The 12,766-nt window shown below is 46.9% G+C and overlaps 1 protein-coding gene across 1 annotated transcript in view; it reads left to right on the top strand.

The window, feature by feature from the left end:
- Positions 1–772: 772 nt before the first annotated feature.
- The window catches only part of SPATS1 (spermatogenesis associated serine rich 1), a gene marked incomplete at both ends in the record, with an annotated part of 36,768 nt that continues 24,774 nt past the window's right edge, over positions 773–12,766 (top strand). The window contains 5 exon segments of the mRNA XM_084258971.1: positions 773–783; positions 7,912–7,991; positions 7,994–8,026; positions 8,029–8,071; positions 8,526–8,602. Of these exon segments, the coding sequence (XP_084115097.1) occupies positions 773–783; positions 7,912–7,991; positions 7,994–8,026; positions 8,029–8,071; positions 8,526–8,602 (244 nt within the window).

The following is a 12,766-nucleotide window of genomic DNA, read 5'->3' as shown; positions in this document are numbered from 1 at the left end:
TCGGGAGAAACGTCCGTGCCACATCCGAAGGCATGAGAATCACGAGGATATTTGGTTTGGAGGAAGCGGGCGGTCCCTCAGCAGAGGCCTTCTTCTCTCCAGAGCCCCAGAGAAAGCTAGTGAGCAGCCCAGGTGTCAGAAAACGAGCCACAAGTTTGTCTCAGGAGTTGGAGAAAAAAATTCTTTCACTGCACATGTAAAGTAACAAGAACCAGCAGTCTCCTAATCACCAGGGCTGTTTTGAAGAAAATGTTGAGGATGGATGAAATTCAGTAGATTAAATTATTGCTCTCAAGTCATCACCCCCCACCCCCATTTTACAACTCTCTAGCACACCCTGTGCCATGTGGCTTTGTATTATCCCCCTTGCATGTGGTTGGGATATATATCCAAACCTCACCGGTTTTGAATTTTCCCATGTAACTTGCTTAGACCCGTAGAACATGGGAGGAAGCGGTAGTGTGCCAGCTCACTCACCCTCTGTGTGCTAATGCCATTTGACTTGAGGAGAACATGCCTTAGGGGCTGCTGATCCTAGAAGAATAAGGCAGGGAGCGAATGTGAACCTAAGCTGTCAAGCCAGATCCAGCTGTCCTGCAACCTGATTGATCTTAGCTGGCTTTGACACCCACGGGCAATAAAAATATATACTTGTTGTAGACCACTGAGTTTGGGGGAAGTTTGTTACAGAGCATTATTGTGGCAATAGCTGACTAATATAAAAACGAAAATGCAGAAGCAGGGAACTAAAGGACAAGTGAGGTTGAGGTAGATGACTAACAGGTGAGAAAGGAAGAAGTCGTGGTGTGGTCTTAGCAAAGAGCAAGTCGGGGAGGGCCTCCAAGAAAGTATGAGGTGGACACGAGAGGAAAGGTATACTATAGCTCTAGTTCATCAGATGCAAGGGGGGGAGTGATGGGAGGCAGTGTGCAGACACACACACACACACACACACACACACACACACACACCCCTGTGTCTCTGGTGAGTCCATTGGGCCTTTCTGGTGTCTTTATTCAGCATGACAATATGTAAGAATATGTAGGATGTTTCTATGGGGTAGAAAATTGATTCCTAACCGAGTCTAGATTTCTAGTTTAGGGCCTGGCTGGGCTGTGGTCACAGTATATCATGGAACAATAACAGAGAATTGGAGCATGTGAGACCCTAAAAGGACAGAACTCTGCTGGATAAGGATTGGCACCTCTAGCTGAGATGCTCCTTAATTTTATTTGTTCCCTAATTTTAAATGGTCATTTAGCTCAGGGAACCAGCTCTTCAAAGCTCAGATGCCTGGTGTGACCTCCTCAAGGTCTTGTGATCTTGGGGGAGTTACTTACTCTCTCCAGTTTGAGCTTTGTAGAGAATGGAGATACTAGTAATACCTACCCCATAGGATTGCCATGAGTAAGTGGGAGTGAGTGTTGATACAATGCCTGGCACAGAGTAAAGCCTTTCATATAGTATTATCTGTAACTGTGCTGCCACTTTGTAACGAGAACTAGTATGTGGTGTTTAGTAAGAAATGGACAGATCTTGTTTTTCTGAGCCTTAGATATTTAATAAAGGTAGGATTCCTACCAAATGGATTGTAACATCTGGCCCAGCCCTGAACTCTCATTGGGCACACCTTAACCTAATGCAGCTCTCCTACCTGTACCTTCTTCCTCAGCCCACATCAGCCAATCTGCTGGCTTTGATTTTCCCTTTTCTCTCTTTCTCAGGGAAGTCTGTTTGTTCTTGGGCTTATAGGGGCAAGAAGGTGGCAGTGGATGTGAAGGAGCAGATGCAGAACTCAGTAGGATGCCCCATCTCATCTCTCGCTCAGGCTGTGGGAGATACTGTTTTCTAGTTGGCTCTTTCACTGCAAGCTCCATGACCCCCCTGCTATTCCCCTGGAGAAGATGACCTTTGTCATCACTTCAGCTGGGGCCTTTTGCCAGTGGGTCACTCAGCACAGACTTGTGTCTTCCTAATCTACTGTGGATGTTTGATCCAGTTCTGTCTTGTGCTCACCTTTTTCAGGGGAGAATTTCCCAGACAGTGAGCTCCCTGGCCAGTCCCTTTCACATTTTTCTTAGAGTTTGTGTAGAGGAGCCCATCTACTCTGGAAGGCAGTCTTCCTCATTTGCTTCCTCCAGGCTGTTCTTCCGGGGGCTCTTTGTCTCCCCCTGGTGGTGGTTCAACACCTGGGTGGGACATGGTGGGCTTAGCAGGCTTTTTCACATGGAGGGTGGCCCTACCCCTTCCCAGAAACCTGCTAGCTCTTCAACAACTTGCAAAAACGAAAATTGCTTTGACTGTTTTCTCTCCTCACCCCTTCCCGAAGAGGATAGTCAAAGGCTGTTCACTTCCTCTGGCCTCAGATTTGAGGGTGCTTCATTATCACAGAAACCAGTCATAGAAGGAAAAGCTTTTCACACACTCACCTTTACTGGCTTCTTACCACATCCTGCCATTCCAAGTGCTTTCATATGGATCTTGTCATTAATCCTCTCAGACACCTTGTGGGTTCTATTTAGCCCCTTTACAGGTCTTGAAACTGAAGACCTCAGTTTCTGAGGTCAGAAACTGAATAACGTGCCTGAGGGTGCACAATTAGGAAGCCAGAAGCAGCAAGATCTGCACGCAAGGGATGTGGCCCTGGGGCCTGCACTTGCATCCACCATGTCTGAGTCTTATTATTTGAAGGTTGCCACAGCATTTACTTACTTATTTTTTTTCTGGGAAAGTAATACATATTCAGTAATGTTCAGAGATTTGGAGACCTCTTGATAGGCCCTAGGGAGAGTCTGGTCCTCTTTTGGTAAATATTCTCTTAGAATATGGATTACTTAATGTCTCTTTGCCCCCTAGAGGACCAGGTTCCTGGTCCAGGCAGCAGGACAAAGTCATTCAATTTCCTATTATTTAATATTAGCCCAACATCTCCCCACTCTCAGCCTGACTCAAACCTAGCTAACCATTTCCTTTGTTACTGCTATCACCTCCAGCACACACAGAAACTAATGTGAAATTAGATGCATTTCCCAGGATCTGGTATCCACAGGTTACAGGTCTTGGAGTTGCCTTTCCTTTCTCTGTGTAGGGTTGACTTCCCCTACCCAATAAGTCCCTTCTGGCCTGGCCCACCACTTCAGACAGCCCTCCTACCAGCCTTCCCATCATATCAGACTAATACATAACAAGTGTTCCACAGGGAAAGACATGGCACACTCAGGCTGGATGAATGCAGAGTAGAATAAAGGCGTACGTCACAAAGGTGCAAGTAGAGTTCAGGGTCAACTAAGAATAGGGCAAAGGACCATGTTTTTTGATTTTTTTTGTTTAAAGATTTATTTACTTATTTATACAAGCACTGGGTACAGTCAGAAATGTGGGAGAGTGAGAGAATTCACCAGAGCCAGAGCGGGGAACAGGACAGGCAGACTGACAAAGTACACTGCTGAGGGGAGCAGCGGGCGGCAGGAGAGGTCTGCGCGCCATGTGGGACCCTTGCCCGGTGGCTGGGGATTGAACCAGTGGTGCAGAGGCTGCGGGCAGCTTCGCAGCCCAGCGCTCAACCGCTGCACCACCAGGACCATGGTTTTAACAATGGGAAGTTACTGCTATATGTCACTTGAAGGTCTAGGGGAGGGAGAAGTTACTGGACCTCAGAGCTGTGTGGGGAGCCCTGACCTTAGGGAGAGAGACATAGACAGCTGAGGGCCCAAGAGAGGGACCTTGGGAATAAATACTCTGACTTCTTCTCTCCCTCCTTTCTCCTACCTCCCTATTGGCCTCCCACGGGAGCTGGGGGATGCAGTTCATACAGGTCAGCCTCTGGGCACAGAACAGGGTAGGGACAGCAGGGAGTAGACCTGGAGGGGCGAAGAAAGATAGGAGGATACGCAGTATGTGGCTCTTTTGCTTCTTCATTCCTCAGTTAAGAAATGTGCAATGACTTCCCACTCCATGCTGGCTCAGACCTGGTATTCAAGGAATCCCACAGCCTATCAAATTCCTCCTCTCTTCCAAAGCTATAGAGAACGGACATTGCACTTACATATACAGGTATATTTACTTGTGTGTTATATTGTTTATGTTATATATTCTTGAAAATCATAGTCATTTATTTATGTTACGGAAATGCAAACCCTGGGGATGTTTGTGCTTCTGGGGACACACACCACCTGGATCTCTTCTGGCAGCCAGATGGCCTGTGAGATTGCCTATGGAGATGGCAAATGTACCCCCTCACTGTTGAGAACACAGATTAAGAAGGTTCTAATATAGTGGTGACCATCCTGGCTCTGACTCTAGAGAGACCTGCTTTAAACCCCAGCGTTGCCAGTTATGAAATGGATTAGTCTCTCCACACCTTCTGAGCCTGTCTGTAAAATGAGGATGATTCTCACAGCACTTGATTGGTGTAAGGATTAAATGTGGTAATGAATTTAAAGAGATTGGCACACAACTCATAGGCACACAACTAGAGAAGGGACTGAGTTTTACTTATCTCTGAATCCCTGCCCTGACACAGTGCCTGGAACATCAGAGGTGCTTGTAATTCTTTTCTACCCTGAACGGATGCTGAGGTCCTTTGAGGATTTGGGAGCTCATGGTAGCTGGTGCCAGGCTTCCTCTGCCTATCATTGATGATTTTCCCAGGCAACTGTCCTACAGTAATCCACTCAACATCCATTCCCCTGTATTCTCTTTGTTTGAGGTTCTTTGACGCTTTATCTTGAGCAGAGCAGTGCAGGTCCCATCACATTTTAGTTCCCATGTCCTGGTTTACACTGCCCTCTGGTGTGTTCTTCTGGGAAAGCATATCTCTGCAGGTCTATGTGACTTTGTCTTGACATTGGGAGGCGAGGTTCTCCTTTATGACCAGTTTGCCAGGGTGCTGGGGTGGAGGTGGGGGGTGAGATAGTGTTTAAGACCTACCTCTTGCTTTAACTTGCAACTACTGAGGTTACCAAACACAAGAAGCATTTTACCAATGTCCCTGATGGATCAGCCGTTAAGTAATACCATCCTTTCAGGTTCAAGTTTCCTCCTCAGCCGGTACTTTGTGTTTTGGCAAGACCTCAAAAAACAGGGTCAGGTTTATGTGATATCACTCCCCCTTTATCTGGAGGAGTAGAATCTAATTCTTGGAGCTGGCCCCGCTGCTCTTAAGGGTCTGGGATCATAGGAGGCGTTCAGGCCAAGGAAGAACCAGAATCTTCCTTCTTGGTGTTAGCTTTAGCCCGCCCACCACCTGCTTCCACCAACCTGCCTCCTGTCTGTTATCCCTTCTCAGAGTGAGCTCCAAGTCAAACACACAGTGGGGCTCCACAGGACGGATGGAGACACTGGGGGCTGAAGTCTTTGACACACAAAGACTGCCATTTCATATGACTCAACGTAATACTTAGGCACAGACACCCGTTATGTGCCAGCGGTGGCCCTAGAGTCCCATTTTCCATGCTCATTCAGACCCCAGGCTCCTGGCACGTCAGGGTTCCGCACTGCACATCCCCAAGGAGGTCCCTAAGTCCAGAGGTATAGTTGATGTCAGGGGGCCACATTCCCTCTGTTCCCGTGTAGTTTCCTCCAGGGTTTGGTTTGGGGCATGCAGCCAGTGGAGGAGTCACCTGGTCATGTCCCAAGCAAGAGAACCCTGGAAATATATCCTTCTTTTTCCTGGGTACTCAGCTTCCTGGCTATAGCCACAGGGTTTTGTTAGTTTGTTTTTAGCTTCAGGAGGCCACACCAGCACCCGCCATTCTCCCTGCTGCCAAACCAGGTTGACCCCTGGCTGCTGTGCAAGGAAACCTTCTGGCACCAGTTCTGGTTGTGTAAGAACACCTCTGAGGTGACTCAAGCAACCCACCAAACCCTGCAGCCAGTCACCTGAGCAGGCCCAGAACTGGAGACATCTAAAACTTGCCCAAGGATGAAGGCAAAGTGTCGAGGAGGTTTTAAAACTGCAGAGAAACAGGTTTAAGAGTCACAGTTCAGGGCCTCCCCCGTGGTGCAGCGGTTGAGCGCAGGAGCGCTGGGTTGTGAAGCTGCCCGCAGCCTCTCAGCGCTAGTTCTATCCCCCGGCCGCTGGGTGAGGGTCCCACATGGTGTGCAGACCTCTCCTGTTACGCCCGCTGCTCCCCTCAGCAGTGTATTTCGTCAGTCTGCCTGTTCTGCTTTCCGCTCTAGCTCTGGTGAGTTCTCTCACCCTCCTGCGCTTCTGACTGTACCAGAGTGCTTGTATAAATAAATAAATAAATCTTAAAAAAAAAAAAAAGAGTCACAGTTCATAGGACTCACTGAAGGTGAGAGTTTTGGCTCTGTAATTGACTCCCATGTCCAGCAATCTGGGGACCAACAGATGTTCTCAGTGTCTTGGAACCTGAAGATGCAGATTAGAGACCTGGTCTCTTTCCTTCCAGGAGGGTGTGAAAGGGATAGGGAGCCTAGGCCATTTTAATCATCAGTCCCTCCATCTGTCCGTATATCCATCCATTTATTCATTGATTAAACAAATGGTTATTGAGTACCCATATATGCCAGGCACTGTGCTAGATGCTTAGTGTATAGCAGTGAACAAAATAGACAAAAATTTCTTCTCCTGGCATTACAGCATCTTAGGATAGACTGTAATAACTAGCCAGCAAAAATCGCTATTACAAAATTGTTAATCTCTTCTACCGTGGGTTAATTAAATATATAAAATGACTTTTTTAAAAAAACTTTAATGTGAGAAAATGCCTGAGATATAGCTTTAAATAAAAAAAAGATAGGAAATGGTATATGTAGTTTAGTTACAATTATGTCAACATATCTATGCACAGAAAAATGACAAGTTGGAAATAGTCCTAAATATGAGTAGTGGTGTGGCAGGTTGTATATTCTAAGATGGCCCCAATTAACCCCCACCCCCTAGGCTCTTCACACAATGTGACCTTGAGAGGAGTGGTCAAGTCTCTTTCTGCATCCCTTACTATGATAGCAATACAGCTTTTGCCTGGTCTTCCTGAGATGTTTATATCAGGAACCCAGAATCCATGCTTTGAGGAAGCACATGGATGTGTCCAAAAGCCCCAGCCGATGGTCCACACAAGTCATCAGACAAATGAGTGAGGAAACTTGAGCCACCTTCTGGCTGCAGTTGCATGAGATGAGCGCTCCAAGCCTGGACAGCTGGGCTTAGCCTAGGCAAGCCCCAGAAGGAGGAGGTAATCATGATAAGCTGCTTAAGGCAACAGAGTTTGGGGGTGATTTGTAAACAGCAATAGTTGCCTAGGAAAAGTGGTTTATCTGAATTGTGGCATTATGGGTCTTAACATTTTTTTCCTGTATTTTCCAAAATTTTGACAATGACCACTCATTTCTTTTATAAGCACTAAGAAAATGTTATTCACAATAAAAGCAGTCTAATTTCTTTTTCATTTCACCAAGAGAAATTAGGTTTGAACTTGTATTGAGGGACTTAAACTGACTATGCAGAAATGCTTTTCATGCAAGAGTGATTAGATGCTGGAAAGAATTTGGAAGATAAATTCAAGTTGGTGTGATGCAAAGAGAGTGAAGATTTGGAGTGAGGAAACTTGGAAAAGAATCTGGTTTGGGGGTGACCTTGAGCAAGCCCTTGCTCAAATTTAGCTTTCTATTTTGAAATCACAGCTGGCTGCTGAAGGAAGACGACATCCATCAGGGCGCCTAGCCCAGGAAGGCGCGCTGCAAGTGGTAGGTGATCTTGTCTAATCAATGCCAATTACAAGCCGGCATTTGCAAGCTTTGTGGCGCCTCATCTTCAATGCCACCAGAGCTACAGATCCAATAAAGAAAACTGCCGGGAGAGAACCACATTTCCTAAAACAAAAAATCCAGGAACCCTAAGCAGGTTTTCCAGTGGCCTTTGCCTCCGACGCCCGGCCTTGGCTGCAGAACCTGCCCTCTGGAAAGACGCCATCACACGCGCAAGGACGTGGCGAGGGGGCAGGACCGGGAAGCCTTGGCAGCGCGTTGCGGGGCAGGTGTCCCGGCAACCCCCGAACGCGCCTCTGCAGAGGGGCAGGCGGCGGCCGCCCCCCTCTTGCCTTCGACTGTGGGTTCGCCCCACTCGGGTCCTCCCTCAGCTCGCCTGCGCTGGGTGCGTTGATCTCCGCGGCGCGCCCCTTGGAGGATCCCGAGCGCGAAGCCGGGCTGCCCTGGGGAAGGGGTAGGAGGGCCGCGAGGTGTAAAGAAGGGGCGCCTCTCGCGGGCTTCCGGGGCCGGGAGCCCGGCGGAGGTTGGGGGGCCGGGCCGGGCTCCGGGGCCCTGGGGGCTTCCAAGCAGAGAAAGGCCCGCGCAGCGGGAGAGAAGCAGTCTCAGGTTAAGAACCCAGCCCTGGCTTTTTGCCTCTTCCGGCTTGTGGGGGTTTTGTTTTGATCAATACCTTCCTTACAAACGTCTTTTCTTTGTCTCGGGCTGCTTTTAATACTTAAAATCGACACGTGTACAGATGAGTCCATGTACCCTGGAAATGATTCTCAGGGCTGCCATCTCCCCTCCATCTCCAGAGAGACCTGTGGTCAAGAGCTGGAGAACGTTGACGAGAAAGGCGCCTCTGGCATGAGCACGGTGGAGGACAGACACAGTTGAGTTCTAGGAAACCAGGAGGGTGGGGTGTGGGCTTGGCCGTATTCAAGTATGTTTGAATCAGGGGCACCAATTGAAATATCAGAGGAACAGACACTGGAATAGTAGCGTCAGCCTGTATTTCTTTTATTTATTTATTTTTAGAGATTTATTTATCTATGCATACAAGATCTGGGTTACGCCAGAGCCTGTATTAACCCAAGATCCCATAAGGCCCAGAGCAGCATCCACACAGCAATTCTCCTAAATTACCTTCTTGGACCTTCTAACTGCAGGAGTAGCACATTGCAAATGAGCAAAGGCTGCTGGGGCTTGACCTGACTATTGCTATAGCCAATAAATGGTGAAGCTGGGAGTTGACAGTCACCAAATCCTACTCATGGATTAATAGATTTGTGGCAGTTTATGAAGGGGACAGCTCAGGTGGACATTGTGAACAATTTAAGGAAAGGTTTAAAATTAGTAATGGATGGTAACTCCATAACTGGTTCTTAAGGCTGAAGAGGGTATTTGGGGCACTTTTGCCTGGAGAGAACAGTGTCATGTAGCAGAACAGCCAGTCTGTCAAAAAACCTCTGAGTGTATGTCCACATTGGCGCCTACCTGTTAGAGGTGAGCGGCTTGTGTGCTGAGAAAGGGATGTTCTGTCTCTGCTCCATCAGATCTGGTCTGATGGTCTTCTGTATTGACCTCTGGTCTTGGCCTCTGGTTTTCTGTATTGAAGGTTCCCCAAGTGCGTTCACTCCCACCAATAAGAGAGGCTGGTGGAGCAGAAGGAGAAAGAACCATTGATGGCACAATGTGGTTAACTCAGCAATGAGAAAAAGGGGCCAGGATTCTAACTTTAAGCTCCAGACTTTTCTGCAGTTTCCAGATTGATCTGGGGTAAAGGAGGGTAGAGTAGAGAGGCTTCCTATTTCTGATTTCGGGGTACCAGAAGAGCACCAGCACCTGAGGTCCCCAGACCACATTTACCAAAGACCAGTAGCTTCCTTTTTTGCTGTTTGCTCTGTGAGACCACCCCTGAGACCACCCCACAGGTTCAGAAAGGAAGGGACTCCTTGAACCAGATGAAGGGAGAAAAGGCAATTTGTTTAAAAGCTACCCTCCTAGATCTTTATGTGGTTTGTTGAGCAGATAAGCAGGGGTGGAGAACAGTGTTGAGTTAAAGGATATCCACATTAAGTCAGCTTGGCTGGTGTATTCTCTCCGCCCAGACAGTGCCATGGCGTAAATCAGCTGACAAGACAAGTGTGGAAAGTGCCTTGGTTATGTAAGGTGCTATTCCTGCCTAAAGAAATGGAAATAATTATCTTGAATCCCACAGATGTGCCAGAGAAGCAGACTTTCTTCTAAATCTTCTAAATGTTCCTTTCCCCCCTGATTTCTTTGTGCTCATCAGAACCTTCTCTTGGTCCTTTTTGTTGCATCTTTTTTTTTTTTTTTTTAAATTGAAGGAAAGGAACACTACCTTATAACATTATATAATTTTCAGGTGTGCATCATTATGCATTCACCTCTGTGTATTCTACAGTAAGTTCACCAATGCAAATCCAAACCCACCATATGATTTAGTCCCTTTACCAGATTTACCTTCCTTCCCCTTTCCTTCATTGTAACCACTCATTTGGCCTGATAGTCTGAAGGTTTATTTTATGTTATTTTTAGTTCATTTGTTTTGTTTCTTTATTTACCACATATGAGTGAAATCATACGGTGTATGTTTTTCCTCAGTCTGACATTTCACTGAGCAAAATGTCTCCTAGGTCCACCCATGTTGTTGCAAATGGCAGGATTTCAGTTTTTTGTTTTTTGTTTTTTTAAATAGCTGAGTAGGGGCTTCCCTGGTGGCGCAAGGGGTTAAGATGCAACCTATGAAGCTCTCTGCAGCCACTGTAGCATGAGTTCGTACCCCGGCCAGGGAGCTACCTACATGGCACAGCAGACCTCTCCTGACTCGCCCGCTGCTCCCCTCAGCAGTATGTTTCAGTCAATCTGCCTGTTCTGTTCTTCACTCTGTCTCTGGTGAATCCTTTCACCCCCCACACCTCTGGCCTGTGCCCCATTTCTTGTATGCATGAATAAATATATCTTTAAAAAAATAGCCGAGTAGGGCCTCTCCAGTGGTGCAGTGGGTTGAGTGCTGTGCTGTGGAGTTGTCCGCAGCCTCTGCAGCATGGGTTCGATTCTCGGCCGGCCAGGGAGAAACCCACGTGGTGTGGCAGACCTCTCCTGCCTTGCCGGCTGCTCCCCTCAGCAGTGTCTTCTGTCCATCTGCCTGTTCTGCTCTCCACTCTCTCCGGTGAATTCTCTCGCCCTCCCGCGCCTCTGACCGTGTCCCAGTTCTTGTATAAATAAATAATAAATCTTTAAAAAAATAATACTTACCTGGCAGGGGAGATACCATGATCACGAAGGTGGTTTTCCCAGGGCGAGGCTTATCCATTGCATTCCGGATGTGCTGACCCCTGCGATTTCCCCAAATGTGGGAAAATCGACTGCATAATTTGTGGTAGTGGGGGACTGCGTTCGCGCTCTCCCCCGATTATCTGTTAATAAAGTAAGAGTTTCAGTCTGCGAAAAAAAAAAAAATAGCCAAGTCACATTCCATATGTATATATCACATCCTTATCCAGTCATCTATTGATGAACATTTAGGGTGCATCACCTTTTCTTACATCTCTTGATTTTTTTTTTAAAGATTTATTTTTATTTATTTCTACAAGCACTGGGTACAGTCAGAAGCGCGGGAGGGTGAGAAAATTCACCAGAGCCAGAGCAGGGAGCAGAGCAGGCAGACTGAAGTACACTGCTGAGGGCGGCAGGAGAGGTCTGCGTGCCATGTGGGACCCTCCTCCGGTGGCCGGGTTGCAGCCGGGATGCCGGGATTGACGCTGCAGAGGCTGCGGGCAGCTTCGCAACCCAGCGCTCAACCGCTGCGCCACCGGGGAGGCCCCATCTCTTGATGTTTTAATGACTTGTTAGAATTCCCTATCTCTGGCTTGCTGGACATGTATCACATTTGAATAACAATGATCATGATTAAAAGTAAAAAAGTAAGTAAGTAAAAGGATTTTTTTACTTCCTTTATTGAGGTAACACGGATTTGCAACACTGTATATGGTTTAGGGGAAGAGGTTCACACCTCCTCAGATGTATGTCACCACCCCACCCCACCATCCAAGCACCCACAGTCCTGTATCCTATACCACTGAACCCTCCCTCCTTGGTGCCCACTCCCACCTACTCTCCTCTCCTAGCAGCCTCAATTCTGTACTCCTATTTCTAGGCTTTCTTTGGTTTAGTTTTGTCAACTCCTTTATTCGCTTTCTCTGTATTCCACTTTGAGTGGAAATCATCCTGTACTTGTCTTTTTCCTTCTGACTTATCTCACTGAGCATAATCTCCTCCAGTTCCATCCATGCTGTCCCTTAGCCTGTCTGTTCCTCATCAGGGCCTCGTGAACTGGGTGGGGGGAGCCAGGGACTAGGAGGAGGAATGGGGAGAGTTACTCCTCATTTTACTCTGCACAGTAGGAAGATCTATAGCAGAATGGGCAGGTTCAGATGTGCAATTCCAGCACTTCTCCTGCTTGAGGAGATGAGGAGAGGCATCTCCAGGCCATATTCAAGTGTCTCTAGTTCATATTTAAGGAAGAGTCACTTCTGGAAAGATCTTACAGTCAGCTTGATCCAGAAATGTGCCATTTCCAGTTCAGCAGAGACTGCCTTTCTCATCCTTGCCCATCTGACAAGCCACAGGCCATCAGAAAACTTCTTACGCAAAACAAAGAAATATATTAAATTTACACATGCGATTTCACTGCTCACTGTTCAGGGTTATTATGTAATTAATATACTTAAACTTTGCCCCTAAAATTAAAAAAAACAAAAAACTTGTGAGGGGGTCCCCTCTGATACCATATAAAACAGATAATTTTTTTCTATGGTGAGTTTTCAAGTGGCAAACATAAAGTGATTTCTTGCTATGAGAAGGCAATCACTGTTAAAACCTACCAGCAAAGATGATCAGAAGTAAATGCTAAAGTAAATAACTCAGAACTTAACAACCTAGAATACATCTTTGCCCTTGGTCTTATTTCTTCTCTCTATATGTGAGTCCTTTCTGCTTCCTTAGCCATAAATTTCATACTGATTTCAGA

Source organism: Talpa europaea (genome assembly GCF_964194135.1).
Source record: "Talpa europaea genome assembly, chromosome: 2".
Taxonomy (NCBI): Eukaryota; Metazoa; Chordata; class Mammalia; order Eulipotyphla; family Talpidae; genus Talpa; species Talpa europaea.
This window is presented reverse-complemented; position numbering and strand designations above follow the sequence as displayed.